This window comes from Lepidochelys kempii, chromosome 1 (assembly GCF_965140265.1).
Source record: "Lepidochelys kempii isolate rLepKem1 chromosome 1, rLepKem1.hap2, whole genome shotgun sequence".
Classification (NCBI taxonomy): Eukaryota; Metazoa; Chordata; order Testudines; family Cheloniidae; genus Lepidochelys; species Lepidochelys kempii.
Genome location: NC_133256.1, coordinates 119,915,101 through 119,936,988, shown reverse-complemented (window position 1 = coordinate 119,936,988; position 21,888 = coordinate 119,915,101). Strand labels below are relative to the sequence as shown.

The 21,888-nt window shown below is 43.0% G+C and overlaps 1 protein-coding gene across 3 annotated transcripts in view; it reads left to right on the top strand.

The window, feature by feature from the left end:
• Nucleotides 1–21,888, top strand: part of ATP10A (ATPase phospholipid transporting 10A (putative)) — a 160,626-nt gene that overhangs the window by 105,001 nt on the left and 33,737 nt on the right. For all 3 annotated transcript variants that reach the window (XM_073353100.1, XM_073353092.1, XM_073353084.1), the window contains exon 7: nucleotides 104–356. In XM_073353100.1, the coding sequence (XP_073209201.1) occupies nucleotides 104–356 (253 nt within the window). The remainder of the gene's footprint in view (nucleotides 1–103; nucleotides 357–21,888) is intronic.

Below are 21,888 nucleotides of genomic sequence, written 5' to 3'. Positions count from 1 at the left end.
CTTTGTGATTTTAGTCTGCCGTAAAGTTGATTAGATTATATCAATTCAATATAATATTTATGCCCCTATTTTCTCCTAATTAGTGTGTTTTTATGTATTTTAGGTTCTGATTCCGATTTCTTTGTATGTATCCATTGAAATAGTTAAAGTATGCCAAGTATTCTTCATTCATCAAGACAAGGATTTATATGATGAAGAGACCGACACTCAGCTACAGTGTCGAGCTTTAAACATCACAGAAGACTTAGGGCAGATGCAGTATATATTCTCAGACAAGACTGGTACTCTTACTGAAAATAAGATGGTTTTCCGAAGATGCACTGTTTCTGGAATAGAGTATTCCCACGATGCTAATGGTGAGCCTTGTTTGCTGTCCAGTGGTTTACTTCAGTTTGATTTCAATCACACAAAAAAGTTACTATGATCTTAAAACAAACAACAAATTGTGTAGGATTTATGATATGTGCATCAGACACCACAATGATGGTTGTAAAATAACTATAACTTGTTGTCTGTTCATTTTGGAATTGTAATCTTATCAGGGATTCTCTGGGATCTTGAGTGTGTTGTCAAGGTTGCTATTCTCTGCAGTGTGACAGGGCAAGGCCAGATGGCTATAGAAAAGTAGTGGGAGATAGATATATTAGCCCCAGGCTAAACAAATCCCTGTTACCAGGGTAAGTAAATGGCAGCTGCTTCAGGTCAATTAAGACACCTGGGGCCAATTAAGATCTTTCCAGAAGGCAGGGAAGATAGCTAGGTTGATTGGGACACCTGAAGCCAATTAGGGGCTGTTTAACTAGTTTAAATTTAAATTTAACTAGTTTTTAACTGAAACTAGTTAAAAGCCTCCCAGTTAGTCAGTTGGGCGCACGTGTTAGGAGCTGTAGGAGGAAGCCACGCTGTTGGAGGAGCTGAGCAGTACAAACCATTTCAGGCACAAAGAAGGAGGCCCTGAGGTAACTGTGAAGTAGATATTGAGGAAGCGGGGGCTGCTGTGGGGAAGTGACCCAGGGAATTGTACACGTCCTATTTCCAAAAAGTCAGCTACCATAGCTGCTACTATTAGGGTCCCTGGGCTGGAGCCTGGAGTAGAGGGCGGGCCTGGGCTCCCCCTCTCACTCCCTGATTAATCACTGAGACTGGAAGACAACAGAGACTGTGTGAGGGAGGGTTGCTTCTCCTCACCTCCCTTGCTGGTTTATGATGAAAATGGCTCAGTAGGATGTGACCTTTGCCTCTAGAGAGAGAAGGGCTATGTGGAGGGTCACAGTGAGCCTCTGAGGCTAGCGAAATCCACCAGAAAGCGTGGGACCCACTGAGACAAGGTCAGAGCTTTGTCACAGTAGGTTTACGCTCTGATCCTGCAAAGCATTTAGGAACATGCTTAACTTTAAACACCTGAATAGTACCATTGATATCAATGGGACTACACTGGTGGATTTGTCCCTTAATGTTTAACTTCACTCCAAGATACTCAATTAGTGTCAAGAACGAAAGGTGAACAAGGTTTCTAGTGTGGCTTTCATGTTAACAAAATAGCACAGTCTGTTGTAATAATATTTCATCTGTTTTAGCTTTATCTTGTTCACTTCAGTGCCCCAGTGTGATGGGTATCTCTGAGTTAACATTCTTTTGCTGCCAAACAAATATTGTAACTGAACAGAACATTCTGAAGTAGCTGACTTTTGAAGTATTAAAATGTAATTCATTACCACAAGGGAATGAGGTTACGTTTAGTTGTCACCCATGTGTCATCTTGTCAACCTCTTAAAATTATTAAGTGACTTCCGATGTAGTGTAATTTGTATTAAGCTATTTTCCCCCTAACATTTAAGCGGTATCCTTTGGGACTTGAAAGATGTTACATTCTCAGATTTCTTTGCATACTTGATTGATATTGTACTGGCTTTCTAAATGCAGTAATTAAGTTTTTTAACCTGCAGTACATTATTCTTTCCTTAAGTTTATTTGGAGAGTTCAGCTAACACATCAGAAATGGAATAAGAGAGACTTATTAAAAGTTAACTGTAAACTTAAAAAAGACTTTGAAAATTGTATGAGATCCCAAGTTAGTAACAGAATATTGTGGAGGCTTAAATTACAGAGTGAATTTACTTTTAAAATAAAATATTTTAAAATAGTAATCATATATTGCACTTGAACCACTTTTCCTAGGAAGAAATCAGTGCACCTAACAGAGATAGTAGGATATGATTATTAACCCTATGTTACAGAAAAAGAGAAAAAGAGCAGTTGAAACTTCCCTAAGCGTTCACAGTGAGTCAGAGACAGAGGTAGAATTAGAATCTACAGCACATTTCCTGACTCCCAGTTCTGTGCACTAAATATTAGACCGTACTGCTTCTATTCATTCTTCTTGTTTATCTGCCACCCTCTGATTTCAGGGCATATTGTGTTCCTTCCAAGAGTTAATGACATTACAGTTAACTAAAACAGTGCAGGAAGAGCAGCATTTTATGGGTTAGATTGCATCAGGTGATGCAGCGCAAATACAAAAGCCTACACTTGGGTCTTGGTGGGTAAGTAAAGAAGAAATTAAGTGTCAAATGTTTTATCTTACAATGAATTATCATTTTCAAGTCTACCCATACTTTTTGTAAGTGATTTGGGATTACAATATAAATGTTAGAAAATAATAAAAACAAAACAGTGAACCTGACAATATGCAAAATTATCAAAACACAAAGCAAACAAAATACAGTAGTGTTTCTTTCTTTACCCTCTCTCATTTATAGGCATCTATATGCTCACTTGTAATTCTAGTTGGTGCAAAATTTCCAGATTGAAATGTGATTTTTAAGCTTACAATTCCTTTAATCATAATATTTGAATCTTTCATTTTCTCTTCTCTATATAGAGTGATCTTGCACTAATTCTTTGCCTTTCTGTGTGTAAAGGGTCATAATTGTCATTGTTTTTATTCCCCACTTTCAGGATCAATGACACAATAAATAAGTGTTCTCACTCAAGCTTTTTAGTGCCTATTCTCCAGGCTGATTCCCAGCCCCATTCTTTCTGTGAAATGACTCCACTGATAGCTTGTCTTCCCACCTGCTGACTACCCACTAATTTAGATCACATAAGATCCTGCCTTCAATTTTTTTCCTGTCATTAAGAATGTCTATAACACTTTATGCTCCTGGGTTTAAATACAAAGGATTTGAGGAAGCCCTTCCATTATACATACCAGAAGTCAGAAATCCTACCAGATTGTGTTTGGGATGTATTTAATAACTGATGCTGTCCAGCTGTCAGTTCTAGTTGTGGTTTAAAATGAGGTTTAGAGAGCTCTCAAATCTGCCACTTATAAAAAGATCCAGTCTTGCCACATATGCAAGTTTAAATCTGATTGAGTACTAAGGACCCAGAAAACCAAACAAAACCCATTAGCCTCCTTGCATAATCTTATCTATTATTTTTAAAGATCCATGCCCTTTTCTGTTAATCATAGTACTTCTTTCAGTCATAGTAATTTGACACTAGAAACCAAACTGTGAATAGGCCATGAGGTGATGAAATAAATGTAAGACTCATTGCAAGATCTGATTTAAAACTGTTACATCAATGTCATGATTTGGATGCTGAAATCCACAATTCATGTTCTGTTGTGGTGCCTTGTGGGAGCGAATGTACTTGGAGTAGAAGTTCTATTCTGAGCGTTTTGGTTTGAGCTTGTTATATAGGAATGTAATATGGTCATCTAGCAGATTGGGCATGGTATTCCCAGCTTTGTTCCATGACCTGTGATCTGTTACAAACTTTGTTCACACCCTGAAAATTCATCCAAAGGTTCTGGGTTTTTTTTCTGTTCTGTCTAGGTTCTTATATTGCCCTCATCACCACAGTATCTGAGCACCTTCCAGCAGTGCATTAAGCAGCATAAGTAACAATTGTCACATGTGCTTGGTGTATTTTCACTCATCCTCTTCCCACTGTGAAAATGGCATGTACAGTGCAGAATTTTGTTTTGGTAGGATTTTGTTTTTTGGTTTAATGTATACACTACCCTGTGTTTATGTTAGGAAAGGCAAGGTTGAAATGTACCTTGTATTTGAATTGGAAGATGATGAGGTTTGTGATGATCCTTATTTCCCGGGTGGAGTTCATTCCACAGTTTCGACCAGCCCCTGAGAAAATCCTGTCTCCAGAACAGACGAGTTTAACCCTTATGGTAGAAAGTTCTATTGTGCCTGAGAAGCAGAACTGTCAATGACAATCTTCATCCCAAAGCTTTAGGAGATCTTTTTAGATATCCTGGGAATAGACTGTGGAGAACCTTGAAGATAAGGACTAAAATCTTGAACTTGACTTCCCACAGAATATCAAGTCAGTATAGGGAGCAGAGGATAGGTGTGATGTTCTCAGGTACCCTGTGTTGCTGAGAACTGCTCCAGCATTCTGTCTGAGTTGGAGTGTCCTAAGGGCTGATGTGTCCAGATATATTTCATTGCTGTAGTCCAGATGGGAGGTGACAAAGTTGTGTATAACCAAGCCCAGGTCATCATCAGCTGGTAGAAAGCATTATTCAGGGATGCTGCTATGTGAGAGCTTAGGGTTAGTGGGAAATCCAGGAACACTTCTAAACTACAGACTCTGGCTTGCTTGGATTCAGCTTCAACCAGTTGTGCTTCATCCATGAGCTGATTTTGTCCAAGTATCTTGATGGTCATGATGTGGTTGTAGATGGCAAAGGACAGGCAGAATTGTGTGTCACCTGCATGTTGCTAGTACTTAAGTCCCTGTCATTTGATCAGTTCACTAGTGCTGCATGTTGAATAGGACAGGAGAGAGAATTGATTCTTGTGGGACTCCACAAATGAGAGGTCTAGTGGTGAGGTGTAATTTTCCATCACTGCTCTTTGGGAACTTTCTACGAGGAAGGACTTAAACCATTATACCACATTTCCCTGGTCCCCTTCGACTTCTCTAAGCCCTGGTCTACACTAGGACGTTAGGTCGAATTTAGCAGCGTTAAATCGATGTAAACCTGCACCCGTCCACACAATGAAGCCCTTTATTTCGACTTAAAGGGTTCTTAAAATCGATTTCCTTACTCCACCCCTGACAAGTGGATTAGCGCTTAAATCGACGTTGCCGGCTCGAATTTGGGGTACTGTGGACACAATTCGATGGTATTGGCCTCCGGGAGCTATTCCAGAGTGCTCCATTATGACCGCTCTGGACAGCACTCTCAACTCAGATGCACTGGCCAGGTAGACAGGAAAAGAACCGCGAACTTTTGAATCTCATTTCCTGTTTGGCCAGCGTGGCAAGCTGCAGGTGACCATGCAGAGCTCATCAGCACAGGTGACCATGATGGAGTCCCAGAATCGCAAAAGAGCTCCAGCATGGACCGAACGGGAGGTACGGGATCTGATCGCTGTTTGGGGAGAGGAATCCGTGCTATCAGAACTCCGTTCCAGTTTTCGAAATGCCAAAACCTTTGTGAAAATCTCCCAGGGCATGAAGGACAGAGGCCATAACAGGGACCCGAAGCAGTGCCGCGTGAAACTGAAGGAGCTGAGGCAAGCCTACCAGAAAACCAGAGAGGCGAACAGCCGCTCTGGGTCAGAGCCCCAAACATGTCGCTTCTATGATGAGCTGCATGCCATTTTAGGGGGTTCAGCCACCACTACCCCAGCCGTGTTGTTTGACTCCTTCAATGGAGATGGAGGCAATACGGAAGCAGGTTTTGGGGACGAAGAAGATGATGAGGAGGAGGAGGTTGTAGATAGCTCACAGCAAGCAAGCGGAGAAACCGGTTTTCCCGACAGCCAGGAACTGTTTCTCACCCTAGACCTGGAGCCAGTACCCCCCGAACCCACCCAAGACTGCCTCCTGGACCCAGCAGGTGGAGAAGGGACCTCTGGTGAGTGCACCTTTTAAAATACTATACATGGTTTAAAAGCAAGCATGTGAAAGGATTACTTTGCCCTGGCATTTGCGGTTCTCCTAGATGTAGTCCTAAAGCCTTTGCAAAACGTTTCTGGGGAGGGCAGCCTTATTGCGTCCTTCATGGTAGGACACTTTACCACTCCAGGCCAGTAACACGTACTCGGGAATCATTGTAGAACAAAGCATTGCAGTGTATGTTTGCTGGCATTCAAACAACATCCGTTCTTTATCTCTCTGTGTTATCCTCAGGAGAGTGAGATATAATTCATGGTCACCTGGTTGAAATAGAGTGCTTTTCTTCAGGGGACACTCAGAGGAGCCCATTCCTGCTGGGCTGTTTGCCTATGGCTAAACAGAAATGTTCCCCGCTGTTAGCCACAGGGAGGGGGGAAGGTTGAGGGGGTAGTCACGCAGTGGGAGGAGGCAAAATGCGACCTTGTAACGAAAGCACATGTGCTATGTATGTAATGTTAACAGCAAGGTTTACCCTGAAAGAGTGTAGCCACTGTTTTATAAAATGTGTCTTTTTAAATACCACTGTCCCTTTTTTTTCTCCACCAGCTGCATGTGTTTCAATGATCACAGGATCTTCTCCTTCCCAGAGGCTAGTGAAGCTTAGAAAGAAAAAAAAAACACACTCGTGATGAAATGTTCTCCGAGCTCATGCTGTCCTCCCACACTGACAGAGCACAGACAAATGTGTGGAGGCAAATAATGTCAGAGTGCAGGAAAGCACAAAATGACCAGGAGGAGAGGTGGCGGGCTGAAGAGAGTAAGTGGCGGGCTGAAGAGAGTAAGTGGTGGGCTGAAGACAGGGCTGAAGCTCAAATGTGGCGGCAGCGTGATGAGAGGAGGCAGGATTCAATGCTGAGGCTGCTGCAGGACCAAACCAGTATGCTCCAGTGTATGGTTGAGCTGCAGCAAAGGCAGCTGGAGCACAGACTGCCACTGCTGCCCCTCTGTAACCAACCGCCCTCCTCCCCAAGTTCCATAGCCTCCACACCCAGATGCCCAAGAACGCGGTGGGGGGGCCTCCGGCCAACCAAGCACTCCACCGCAGAGGATTGCCCAAAAAAAAGAAGGCTGTCATTCAATAAATTTTAAAGTTGTAAACTTTTAAAGTGCTGTGCTTAAAGTGCTGTGTGGCATTTTCCTTCCCTCCTCCACCACCCCTCCTGGGCTACCTTGGTAGTCATCCCCCTATTTGTGTGATGAATGAATAAAGAATGCATGAATGTGAAGCAACAATGACTTTATTGCCTCTGCAAGCGGTGATTGAAGGGAGGAGGGGCGGGTGGTTAGCTTACAGGGAAGTAGAGTGAACCAAGGGGCGGGGGGTTTCATCAAGGAGAAACAAACAGAACTTTCACACCGTAGCCTGGCCAGTCATGAAACTGGTTTTCAAAGCTTCTCTGATGCGTACCGCGCCCTCCTGTGCTCTTCTAACCGCCCTGGTGTCTGGCTGCGCGTAACCAGCAGCCAGGCGATTTGCCTCAACCTCCCACCCCGCCATAAACGTCTCCCCCTTACTCTCACAGATATTGTGGAGCACACAGCAAGCAGTAATAACAGTGGGAATATTGGTTTCGCTGAGGTCTAAGCGAGTCAGTAAACTGCGCCAGCGCGCCTTTAAACGTCCAAATGCACATTCTACCACCATTCTGCACTTGCTCAGCCTGTAGTTGAACAGCTCCTGACAACTGTCCAGGCTGCCTGTGTACGGCTTCATGAGCCATGGCATTAAGGGGTAGGCTGGGTCCCCAAGGATACATATAGGCATTTCAACATCCCCAACAGTTATTTTCTGGTCTGGGAATAAAGTCCCTTCCTGCAGCTTTTGAAACAGACCAGAGTTCCTGAAGATGCGAGCATCATGCACCTTTCCCGGCCATCCCACGTTGATGTTGGTGAAACGTCCCTTGTGATCCACCAGAGCTTGCAGCACTATCGAAAAGTACCCCTTGCGGTTTATGTACTCGGCGGCTTGGTGCTCCGGTGCCAAGATAGGGATATGGGTTCCGTCTATGGCCTCACCACAGTTAGGGAATCCCATTGCAGCAAAGCCATCCACTATGACCTGCACATTTCCCAGGGTCACTACCCTTGATATCAGCAGATCTTTGATTGCGTGAGCTACTTGCATCACAGCAGCCCCCACAGTAGATTTGCCCACTCCAAATTGATTCCCAACTGACCGGTAGCTGTCTGGCGTTGCAAGCTTCCACAGGGCTATCGCCACTCGCTTCTCAACTGTGAGGGCTGCTCTCATCTTGGTATTCATGCGCCTCAGGGCAGGGGAAAGCAAGGCACAAAGTTCCATGAAAGTGCCCTTACGCATGCGAAAGTTTCGCAGCCACTGGGAATCGTCCCAGACCTGCAACACTATGCGGTCCCACCAGTCTGTGCTTGTTTCCCGAGCCCAGAATCGGCGTTCCACAGCATGAACCTGCCCCATTAGCACCATGATGCATGCATTGGCAGGGCCCATGCTTTCAGAGAACTCTGTGTCCATGTCCTGATCACTCACATGACCGCGCTGACGTCGCCTCCTCGCCCGGTATCGCTTTGCCAGGTTCTGGTGCTGCATATACTGCTGGATAATGCGTGTGGTGTTTAATGTGCTCCTAATTGCCAAAGTGAGCTGAGCGGCCTCCATGCTTGCCTTGGTATGGCGTCCGCACAGAAAAAAGGCGCGGAACGATTGTCTGCCATTGCTCTGACAGAGAGAGGGGCGACTGACGACACGGCTTTCAGGGTTGGCTTCAGGGAGCTAAAATCAACAAAGTGGGTGTCTTTACATCAAGGAGTATTTCAGGCAGGACTTCACGGAGGGTTCCAATAAGAAATGGTGCACCTAAGTTATCGTTCTTATTGGAACAAGGAGGTTAGCCTGGCCTCTGATTGATACATGGCTAGATTTACCTCGCTGCACCTTCTCTGTGAGTGACTGCAGTGTGACGTAGAGGAATGAGTCCCCTAGACAGGGGAGGAGGCAAATGAGTACAAAACAAATCTGGTCTATTTCTTGTTTTGACCCACTCCATCTGTCTTTTACATCTTTGGCTGGCAGCAGACGGTGCAGAAGGACTGCATGCCATCCACATCTCATGGCTGCTCGGCAGAAGATGGTACAGTACGACTGTTAGCCATCCTCATCTCTTGCCTGCCTGGCAGAAGATGGTACAATATGACTACTAGCAATCCTTATCTCTTGCCTGCCTGGCAGAAGATGGTACAGTACGACTGCTAGCAGTCCGTATCGCCTGCCCGCTCACCATAAGACGGTTCAATAGGACTGACTGCAGGACTAAAGAGAATGACCTGGTCAAGTCACTCCAAATTTAGTCCCTGCGCCCATGTCTGTCCAGGCGCTCCCAGCCGACGTGGCCAGGAGCACCTCGGACACGACGAGGACGACTACCAGTCGTATTGCACCGTCTGCTGCCAGAAGGCAATGGGTTGCTGCTACTGTGCAGCAAAGCCGTACTGCATCTGCCAGCACCCAGGAGACATAGGGTGACGGTTACCTGAGCGGGCTCCATGCTTGCCGTGGCATGGCGTCTGCACAGGTAACTCAGGAAAAAAGGCGCGAAATGATTGTCTGCCCTTGCTTTCATGGAGGGAGGGAGGGAACGGGGGCCTGACGATACGTACCCAGAACCACCCGCGACAATGTTTTAGCCCCATCAGAGTGCTCCATTGTGACTGCTCTGGACAGCACTCTCAGATGCCCGATTGTTTGCCATTGCTCTGATGCCGGGAGGGGCGCTTACAGGGTTGGCTTCAGGGAGCTAAAATCAACAAAGGGGGTGGCTTTACATCAAGGAGTATTTCAGGCAGGACTTCACGGAGGGTTCCAATAAGAAATGGTGCACCTAAGTTATTGTCCTTATTGGAACAAGAAGGTTAGCCTGGCCTCTGATTGATACATGGCTAGATTTACCTCGCTGCACCTTCTCTGTAAGTGACTGCAGTGTGATCTAGAAGAATGAGTCCCCTAGACAGGGGAGGGGGAGAAGCAAATGAGTACAAAACAAATCTGGTCTATTTCTTGTTTCTCCATCTATCTGTTACATCTTTGGCTGGCAGCAGACGGTGCAGAAGGACTGCATGCCATCCACATCTCATGGCTGCTCGGCAGAAGATGGTACAGTACGACTGCTAGCAGTCCGTATCGCCTGCTCGCTCACCATAAGACGGTTCAATAGGACTGACTGCAGGACTAAAGAGAATGACCTGGTCAAGTCACTCCAAATTTAGTCCCTGCGCCCATGTCTGCCCAGGCGCTCCTGATCGACCTCACAGAGGCAACCAGGAGCACCTCGGACATGACGATGACGGCTACCAGTCGTACTGTACCGTCTGCTGCCACAAGGCAAGGGGTTGCTGCTACTGTGTAGCAATGCCGTACCGCGTCTGCCAGCACCCAGGAGACATAGGGTGACGGTTACCTGAGCGGGCTCCATGCTTGCAGTGGTATGGCGTCTGCACAGGTAACTCAGGAAAAAAGGCGGGAAATGATTGTCTGCCCTTGCTTTCACAGAGGGAGGGAGGGAACGGGGGCCTGACAATATGTACCCAGAACCACCCGCGACAATGTTTTAGCCCCATCAGGCATTGGGATCTCAACCCAGAATTCCAATGGGCAGCGGAGACTGCGGGAACTGTGGGATAGCTACCCACAGTGCAACGCTCCGGAAGTCGACTCTAGCCTCGGTACTGTGGAAGCGCTCCGCCGAGTTAATGCACTTAATGCACTTAGAGCATTTTCTGTGGGGACACACACACTCGAATATATAAAACCGATTTCTAAAAAACCGACTTCTATAAATTCGACCTTATTCCGTAGTGTAGACATACCCTGAGGCAGGACAGCAGTATCTAATAGTTGACAATATCAGAAGCTCGAGAGAGGTTCAGGAGGATGAGAATGGAAATCTACTCTCTATCCATTGACAGCAGGAGATAATGCATCAGTGTCACTAAAGCTGTTTCCATCCCACATCCTGGGCTGAATCCAGATTGTGCTGGATTTAGGATACGAGCTTCAATTAGAAGAGTTTATATAGTTGGCCTTTAGCTAGCTTCTCTATGTACTTGGTCAGGAACAGGAGATTGGATTCTGGCCAGTAGTTAGCTAGTACTGATATCCGAAGTGGGTTTCTTTAGTGTTGGTCAAGCTATTGTGTGTTTAAAGGAGGAGGGAAAGATTTCTTCCCTGAATAAGGCATTGGCTGTTTCAGTCAGGAGTGGCACCAGTTGCTCATGATGCCCTTTCATGAGCCATGAAAGGTGTGACAGACTGACAATATCCTGCAACATTCTGGTCCAACCTTGTGGAATTAAGATGAACTTTTGGAGGGGGGTGAGGGGGTGAGAGAACCTGGATTTGTGCAGGAAATGGCCCACCTTGATTATCATGCACATTGTGTAGAGAGTTGTCACTTTGGATGGGCTATTACCAGCAGGAGAGTGAGTTTGTGTGGGGGGGGTGGAGGGTGAGAAAACCTGGATTTGTGCTGGAAATGGCCCAACTTGATGATCACTTTAGATAAGCTATTACCAGCAGGACAGTGGGGTGGGAGGAGGTATTGTTTTATGATCTCTGTGTGTATATAAAGTCTGCTCCAGTTTCCACGGTATGCATCCAATGAAGTGAGCTGTAGTTCACGAAAGCTCATGCTCAAATAAATTGGTTAGTCTCTAAGGTGCCACAAGTACTCCTTTTCTTTTTGCGAATACAGACTAACACGGCTGTTACTCTGAAACCTTTATTGAATTAAGTTAAACCTTACTGAGTTAGGTTTGATACCATTTGGAATCCATTTTATTAAATAGGCAATTGTGTATTTGTTATTGTGGAATAGTACATAACTCCTCTTGGACGAGGGGGATGCTAATGTAAAATTTCTCCAATTATCTGAAGCCATCCTCTGGGGAGGTATGCATATACTAATTCTAATGGAATTCTCCGGACAAAGAAAGGATTTTTGGTTAAAGCACCTAGTTTTAAACGGGTCAGGCCCTTCTTCCTGATCCAGCAAATGGACAGGACCCTTGGTCACTGGAGGGCCCCAATCCTTAGGGAAAGGTGAGGCCCTATAAGGCCAGGATCTTGTTCTGAACTGAAATTGTGATGAACTTGAAACCACAAGGAAACCCTTTGGCTGGGAGTACTGAAGGACTGACTTTTCCTGCCAGAGCCCATGTTAGGGTAGGTTCTTTTATTGTTTTTAATATGTTTTTTTAGTAATGCTTTTTTACCTTAGGAATAAATTAGGCTTGCATAGCAGGAGCTGTGTGGCAACTTATGACTGTGGGCATTCACACTGTTAACCCTCCCTGAAGAGAAAGCACACAGGTGAGCTTACGCATCCTGTGTCTGCTGGGAATAACATAGTGAAGGCAGGGAACTATGCAGCCTGGAAATACCCTGGTCAGGAGGGAGGAAGACACCCAAGAAAGGCAATAGCTAGGAAGCTGGAAGCTTGAGAATGGGTACCCTGGCTGAACCATTGAGGGCTGACCACGCAGATGCAGTTGCCTGAACTGTGAGGGCATTGGTTGGATTCACGGGCCTTGGGTCCAGACTCCTTCCGGGTTTCCAGTACTTCTTGAGGAGTAAATATACTGATCTCTGGGAATGCAGGCAACTTCAACTTCTTTGTTGGTTAAATCACCAAAGGGGGAACAGATCCAGGCTGTCTGAAAGCCATCCCAAACGTGTGATATTTTCAGTGATGTAGAGGGGAGTGCCTCTGTCCTTTAACTTGCTTGGGAATTAGGTGGAGTCCATGGATCTTTGTGGTTGAATCAGGATTAGAGGTCTTTCTTGGTGCCTGGGAGCTGGGAGAGCTCCTTAATGAGGTGATGGTCTGCACAAGGTGTCAGTGAGCTTTGGCTCTGGTCTCTATTGTCAAATGAATGAATTTGAATGAAGATGTGTTATCTGAGGCACCTCTTTTGGATTTGAGGTGTGAAGAATAGATAAATGTAGTGCCACTTTCCATCTTGTGCTGCCTGGGTCTGTGATGGGCTGAGTGGGGGGGGGGGGGGCAAGCGCATGAGAGAGGCCAGCCTAGGGCTCACAGTGTCATCCAGCCAGAGTCTCAGTGGGTATCTCTACACGGCATTTTGGAGTGAACCTTCCAGCCCAGGTCGACAGACTCAGGCTAGTGGGGTTCACACTAGCGGCCTAAAAGTAGCTGTATAGACAACCAAAGAAAAGATAATTCCCATCTTATAATAAAAACCATGATTCCAGAATGCTCTTCTTCCAACATCCATGAATTAATGACACAAATAGTTGGCACCTAACATCTCAAAACTGGCCCTTGTGCAAAGGTTACCTGCAGATCCCTGCAGCAGTTAGTGACCTGATTAGGTCTGTGACGCACATGTTATGATTTAGCTACAGCCAAATGATGATCAGCCTGTCATCTGCCACAGATGTTTTTCCAAAGTTTAATTTTATAGCAGACTTGTCCAGGGATGTGGTCACCAATCCTTTTAATTTTAGTTTTTCACTGTGTATGGAATGATTGACTGTCCAAACCCAAGTTTAATTCCCAAGAGCTCAGTCACACAAAGCAGAAAACCCATAATTTTTCATTCTTTGCATTTTTCCCTCCCTCCAATTTCTTGGAGGGTTTGAGGGAATCCAGAGAGTGGAAGAGTGAAAGGGAAGCTCAGAGGGAAGGGAATGGTGAAATCCCTAGCATTTTCCATTTGGATTTGCCAGATTTCTTAGTCACTGTCTTGGGAAAATGAGATCCCTCTTGGCATGTTGTCTGTCTGTTCTTGGTGAAGATTCAGCTGGGGTGGTGTACATCATGCAGCAAGATCACTGTCTCAGTTTTATGTCAGTTTTGCAGCATAACTGTTCTTTTCTTGTAAGGAGAGTGTTAGAGAATGAAAAGAAAAGCAGACTGACCCAGAGGCAGATTGAGTAAATGGGCTTCTTTATTGCAGTATTTGTTCCCCTCGACCCAATTGTCAAGTAAGCAAGTAGTTAGCATGAATTAGTTACATCATGCTCTTTTATCTAAATTAGTATGGAAATACCCACATTTACTACAACAAATCCTTATTTAGTAATATGAGTGCACATATACTGAATATAATTATCCCTGCCCCTATTAACTGTTTACAGCATTAAGCATATTTTACAGACATCTTTACCTTGAAGATACATTTCTTTGCAGTAATTGCAGCCACAGGTTCCCTTAATCAGCAGTTCACAGGGAAGGGAGGAAGGGGCGTGACCCCAGCTCGTTTATGTAGCTGGGAAAGGAAGGGAGGGGGAGATGACACTTCTTTACACAAAGGGAATTCTTTAGACACCCACATTCCTTATGCAGCTACAATGCTTATCAATTATATTCAGTATATGTGCACTCACAAGCAGGAGGGAAAGGAGAGGGATACCACTTTATCTATCAAGAAAAGAGACAGTGCCTGCCCGTGCCTTCCTCCCTGATACCATGCTAGCGGTTACCCAGGTCTTTACTTAATCCTTACATATCCCAACACAGATGTCTTTCCCCACCTGACCTACAGACATAATTTGCCCAGTCCAAACTCACCTTGCATCCATCCTGGGGATTTGACTTTATTAATAGAAAAATTTTAAAAAGATGATAAAGATCAACTCAGTTCTTTTCCTCAGGGTTGGTTGTTGCTCCCTCATGACTGCTCACCTCCCTTATGTTTACACAGGGTAACAAGTCATCAGTGTCAGGGCCCACTTAACCCTTTTCCTACAGGATCAACACCTGCTAACAGGGTGGGGTGTTTTGAACACACTGATGTAGCTGATTTGTTTTTTCCCGTTTCATTTTCTTTTGCTTTGTGAAAAAAATAATAGTTTAATTTGTCCCTGAGGAAGGGAGTGGGGTCAGCAAAGCTAGAGCTGTGTGTTTTAATGGTGTATTTTTACTGTGTGTTTTTAACCCGTCTAATACACAAGCACAATGGCATTCAGCATGGATGTAATGTGAGGCCTTCAATACACAGAGGAAGTTTTCTCTTAGCTTATGCCCTGGGAAATTCTCTTAAGAATTAAAATAGTTCTCAGGCACTAAGGGAAGAAAAGGTTTGGTGAGTCTGCCTTAAGGAACTGGAGGGGAAGGAAGGGGGGAACCTTGGCACTTTCCTACCTCAGAAGTGGCAACAAGGTGGGAGGGGGCTATTCTGAGTGTCGTGCACTGATCTGTGTGGGGAGTAGGGAGTCTCAGATGCTACCCCCAAAATCAGACTCCAGGCACCCTCACAATGGTCTGCCTATATCAGTAACCCACTAGTCAATTTGTCTGTTTCGGCAGGTAAAAGGGGGTGGCCCACCTGAGAGGAATTGTCAGGGTTTTACTAAGGGTTTCCCTCTGACCCTTGGAAAACTTCCCCAGGATAGACTAACTCTGTTGACCCTTAGGAGGACAGGGATACAGGCTTCCAATCGAAGGATTGGCCCTCAGGCAGTAATTCTTCGAAGAACAAAATAATCTTTATTCAATATGCAAATATTCCCTGACACAGTAAACCTTAAAAGCATATATTAAGAAACAAAACACTAATCCCATTAGCACAGGTATGCATATCAAAGTACCCAATACTGCAATACTGTGCAGTTGGAAATAGCTTTAAAGTGATTACATTCTACATGTGGTGATCAGTCACAATTAGAATGCTGACAACAAGTTATTACTTAAACATTAAAACTGCGTACTTAGTAATAAATACACACATACACGGACATCCAACTTTATTATCTCAAGCAGACACACTCATATGTCCTATTGATCCTTATACTATGGTCCTCATGCTTATTTCTCTGCCATCTTCTTCCCCTCTGCTCTGTCAAAAGGTTCTTTGGTTCTGTCACGGCTACTTCTTAGCTATTGCTGCCATGCCTCCTCCCTTCTTCTGTGATTTCAACTCTCTTCTGATCTTCCTTCTTCCTTTCCTGCTTCTCCACCTGCTCTTCTCTGAACTGACTCAAGTCTGTCAGCTCTCTGCCTTATATATAGGTTTTGGCCTACTTTGATTGGTTATTTCCTCAGTCCTTATCATTAGCATACCATCCACCAATCATTTTTACACCTTCCCTGCTTGGTCTGTTCTTATGAACCAATCACAGTCACTGAACTCATCTCTCAATCAAAGCCGGGCCTGATTGAAAACCTGTGCCATTCTCGGCTGAACTCTCCCTTTGGGTTTTGGAGTGATCTTTATTTCATCTTAGCCTGCCTGTTTCCTATAGGCCAAATTATTCCAAAACCACCATCTTGTTATCCCTAGCTATAACTGCTTGAAACTGTCTTTATTGATTATTATGTCCTTAAAACTATAAACAGTTACACATTTATATGCATGTTAACATTAGGATTCACTGTCACCACTCCATTTTAACTAATTTAAATAAGTTTAATTTTGATCTTTCCCTTGTTTCAGCTAGTGGTGACAGGACAGTGTTCTTAATGCTGTATTCCTGACACAAAACAGAGCCACTGAAAAATCTCTTTTATAGGAGGGGGAATACTGATTGCAGTTCACCTGGAAGATATCACTCCTAGAGCTTCCTGCAGTGTTTCATGAATACCTCTTGCCAGTGTCTAGCTACCAGTGTACCAGGGTGACTCCTTTATCCTAATAGGGAAGCTACAGTGTTACTCCAGTAGAGGTCGCAAGATGATATGCAGGGTCATTTCATATTAGTAAGTCAAGCAAAGGGCTAAGTAAAAATAAATCTTTAAAAAAAATCTCACCAAATACCCTAGTTGATTATTAGTGTACTGTAGTTATATTAAACACTTTATTGTTGCATTTGAATAGGACAAACATAACGGAAGTGAGATTCTTACTTTATGGAAAAAGCATTGATTTTTTGGTGTTAGTTACTCTGCTTAATATGAAAGATTATATAACATGAACTATGTGATTGTGTAATTTGATATTCCCAATCACATTATTGTGGTTCTGAAAGGTCTGTACATATTTACTCCAAATAAAGAACCCTCTACATGCGGAAAGTCCCAGGACATCAGTGTTCAGTGAGTAAAAGCTGTTGACACTGGAAACCATCCCACAATAATGTCTTTCATGATGTAAAGTTCATAGAAAAGGTTCTGAACTTGAGGGTAGAGGGATGGATGGGGGGAGAGAACATAGTGTTTCTAAAGAAACATGTTTTGCACAATTGGAGAGTTATGAAACATAGTGCATAGATTAAACCACATATCCTAGTTTGTAACACCTCTTAATACTTACCATACAAGATATAAGACTGTTTACAAAACAGCCAAAATCCTATTCCACTCTGTGGACCTGAGCCTCATCTCATGTACACTGGTGTAAATCTGGAGGACCAACAGAGATTAGCTGAAATGATGCTGAACACAAATTCTCATGAGATGAGAATCGGGTGTCTGTGCTTCAGACTGTGATCTTATATCTACTTCAGATTAGGGGTGAAGCTTAGGTTTAAAATTGCAAGAATGACTAAAGGATTGCGTTCTAAAGGAAAGGAGTACTTGTGGCACCTTAGAGACTAACCAATTTATTTGAGCATAAGCTTTCGTGAGCTACAGCTCACTTCATCGGATGCATACTGTGGAAATTGCAGAAGACTTCTGCAATTTCCACAGTATGCATCCGATGAAGTGAGCTGTAGCTCACGAAAGCTTATGCTCAAATAAATTGGTTAGTCTCTAAGGTGCCACAAGTACTCCTTTTCTTTTTGTGAATACAGACTGACACGGCTGTTACTCTGAAACCTGTTCTAAAGAAAATCTCTCTTGGGAATAGAATATTTTCATTTGCTTATGTGCAGACTAGAGATGACTAAAGTATACATACAATATTGATAAGCTTGTTGAACGTCATTTGAGGAAAACACTTATTGTATGCTTCTTCAATAAACAAAAGATTTTTTTTAAATAGAAGCAATGAATAATTATACAGATAAGGAATAAAAAGGCAACTTTGGTACATTTTCCATGTAATGCATTTTCACTTAGCTTCTGATTTGTGTGTCTGGAATAAAATAATAATTAGCTCAGGGTTTGTGCATGGAGTCCTGAATTTTGTAAGATGTTTTCAAAACAGAAACTTTTCCTGAATGTGATTATAAGATCTCATATTTATTTGGAAAGACTCTGCAAGTCAGGCATTCAACCAAAACTGCCGTGACCTGTTATTAACCAGTATAGTTGGAGAAGAGCTTGACCAGCTGTGTGGAACTTTTTATAATGATAAAAGTAGTCATTTTGTCTGGTCCTTTTCCCGGGCAAAGGTGCATAATACAGAGCAGTATGACATTCCCTGGGCATGCCATTCAAGTGCACATTATCAACTGTAAGAAAGATTATTGCTTGTGGCAAATTTGAGTCTGAGATCTTAGGCCACTGGGGCCTGTTCCTGTGAGACAATGAGTGCCCACAACTCCCATTGACTCTGTTGGGAGTTGAGGGTGCTGCTCCAAAGCTTGCCGTAAAAGTGTATGTTTGATGGTTAGCAAAGTGAATTGGTAATACTGCTTTGAGATGAAAACATGCTAATCAAAATGAGCATGTTTCCCAGAGTACGTTGGTGTGTACAGCAGAACCTCAGAGTTTCGGACACCTCAGGAATGGAGATTGTCCATAACTCTGAAATGTCCTTAACTCTGAACAAGATGTTACAGACTTCAGCCACTGAGGGGGATTGAAGCTGCAGCCATGGGAGGGAGGGATGTCAGGGCTCCAAGCAGGGGGGCGGGGTCAGTGCTTCTGACCCTCCGGAGCACCAGGGCTCAGGGCTTTAGATCTAGGAGGGGGCACTGCGGCTCAGACCTTCAGCCCCGCGGCTCCATTCCTGGCTTCTGTACCGCAGGGAGCACCGGGGCTTGGGCTCCCCACAGCTCCATTCCCGGTTTCAGCTTTGGGGGAGCACACTGGGGCATTACCTTTGGGAGGAGCGCTGGAGCTGAAACTGGTGCTCCCCTCGTAAGCATTTGCCCTGAAAAATACTCATACTTTTAATAAAATGTTGGTGAAGAGCAACACATTTTCATCTAGCATTATAATGTGCACTGAAACGGTACTGCGCTAAAGCCATTTTAGCAAGCCACTTGAGTCTGCTGGTGCAGGCAATGTGACCTGGGCATCCTTATGTTCCAGTGGTCCATTACTGGCAGAATGACCCCTGAGGTCCATTGGCTGCCCATGCACCTTAGCACAGTCTTCAGGATACTCTAATCTGTACCAGGGATATTGACTGGTACTGAACTGGGGAAATACAAAGGGCACTCTTGCATTCTACCCTCCTGAGTGCTATTTAGCTGTAACTCAGGATCTGGCTCTTTTTGTATATTTAGGTTTTCAGAGGACTGTACCACCTATAGAGTTGGGCAAATAACTGATCTGGGGGAGGGTTGGTTTAATGACAGTTCTGAAAAATTTTTTAAAAAAATTCAGTTTGTGTTGAACTGAATCTGAAATGTTTTAGAATTTATGATTAATCGAGAAAGTCTCTTCTGGCCATTTTGTGAATGACTCAAACTATTCTTGTCAACTCTGCGAGTAGTTTTAGGTCTCCTGAAACTGCATATTTGGTCAAATAAACTACTCTTTTGAAAAATCTTGTCCAACTTTACTGACATACAACCAATAGAGCTAGTAGTAGTATCTAGATATTGTGCGCTATCTGATTTTAACTCCTGTGGCTACTTTCTGAGAGATTAAGATTGTTATGAAGATTACATTGGGTTATAGATTGTTTTGTTTTGTTTTAAATCTTAGCGGTATTAAAAGAAATCCCACAATGAAATCAGTTAACTGTAATGCAAGGGTTTTGTTTCCAATTAATGTTTTAATGGAAATATTTAATGTTACATTGTTTGCATGTCAAGTCACAAAATAATGAACTTGTACATTAGTGATTTAGTACATGACATTGGGAAAGGTTGATTGGTTACAACAGAGAATTGATAGAAAGTGAAGACTTTGGTACATAACTGATACTGTGCATCTGCATCCAGTATACTGTGCATTATTATATTTTGGTTTCTGAGTATAATGGAAGTCTTTTCAGTGAATACCTGAAAAATGGATAAATGTTAGTGCTAAATGCCTATCTACTGAAAGAAAAGCCCAACTACTAAATGGCCATGATTCTTGTTGACTGTATAAATGTGATCTGCATCAGTTATAAATAGGGCTGTCAATAAATGGCACTTAACTCAAGCGGTTAACTAAAAAAATTAACTTCATTAAAAAAATTAATTGCAATTAATCGCAGTTTTCATATTACTGTTAATAATAGAATACCAATTTAAATTTATTATAAATTTTTGAATGTTTTTCTACCTTTTTAAAATATATTGATTTCAATTACAACACAGAATACAAAGTATACAGTGCTCACTTTGTATTATTATTTTTATTATAAATATTTGCACTAAGATAAACAAAAGAAATAATACTTTTAAATTCACCTCACTCAAGTACTGTAGTGCAATCTCTTTATCATAAAAGTGTAACTTACAAATGTAGATTATTATTTTTTTACATAATTGCATTCAAAAATAAAACAATGTAAAACTTTAGAGGTTACAAGTCCACTCTGTCCTACTTCTTGTTCACCCAATCGCTCAGACAAACAAGTTTGTTTACATATACGGGCGATAATGCTGCCCGCTTATTATTTAGTGTCACCTGAAAGTGAGAACAGGCATTTGCATGGCACTGTTGTAGCCGGCACTGCAAGGTATTTACGTGCCAGATATGCTAAACATTTGTATGCCCCTTCCTGTTTCGGCCACGATTCCAGAGGACATGCTTCCATGCTGATGACACTTGTTAAAAAAATAATGCGTTAATTTAATTTGTGACTGAACTCCTTAGGGGAAAATTGCATGTCTCCTGCTCTGGGGTTTTACCCACATTCTGCCATATATTTCATGTTATGCCGTCTTATTTTATGACCCAGCACATGTTGCTCAATTTACGAACAGTTTCACTGCAGATTTGACAAAACACAAGGAAGGTACCAATATGAGATTTCTAAAGATATCTATAGCACTTGACCCAAGGTTTAAGAATCTGAAGTGCCTTCCAAAATCTGAGAAGGATGAGGTGTGGCGCATGCTGTCAGAAGTCTTAAAAGAGCAACACTCTGACGCAAAAACTACAGAACCTGAACCACCAAAAAATAAAATCAACCTTCTGTTGGTGGCATCTGTCTCAGATGATGAAAATGAACATGCATCAGTCTGCGCTGCCTTTAATTGTTATCAAGCAGAACCCATCATCAGCATGGCCGCATGTCCTCTGGAATGGTGGTTGAAGCATGAAGGGACATATGAATCTTTAGCACATCTGGCACATAAATATCTTGTGACGCTGACTCCAACAATGTCATGCAAATGCCTGTTCTCACTTTCAGGTGACACTAAATAACAAGCGGGCAGCATTATCTCCCATAAATGTAAACAAACTTGTTTGTCTGAGCGATTGGCTGAACAAGAAGTAGGACTGAATGGACATGTAGCCTCTAAAGTTTTACATTGTTTTATTTTTGAATGCAGTTATATAAAAAAAACCACTACATTTGTAAGTTGCACTTTCATAATAAAGAGATTACACTACAGTACTTGTATGAGGTGAATTGAAAAAAATACTGTTTGTTTTGTTTATCTTTATTACAGTGCAAATATTTTTAATCAAAATAATATAAAGTGAGCACTGTACACTTTGTATTCTATTGTAATTGAAATCAATATATTTGAAAATGTAGAAAACATTTATATAAATGGTATTCTGTTATTGTTTAACAGTGTGATTATAACTGTGCTTAATTGTGATTATTGTTTTTATCTCAGGATTTATCACAATTAATTTTTCATCTCTTGATAGCCCTAGAAATAATGAAATCTGCTAGAAATAGATGTGTGCTACATCAAGAGTGCTTTGCACGTTTTTTTGTTCAGTGATA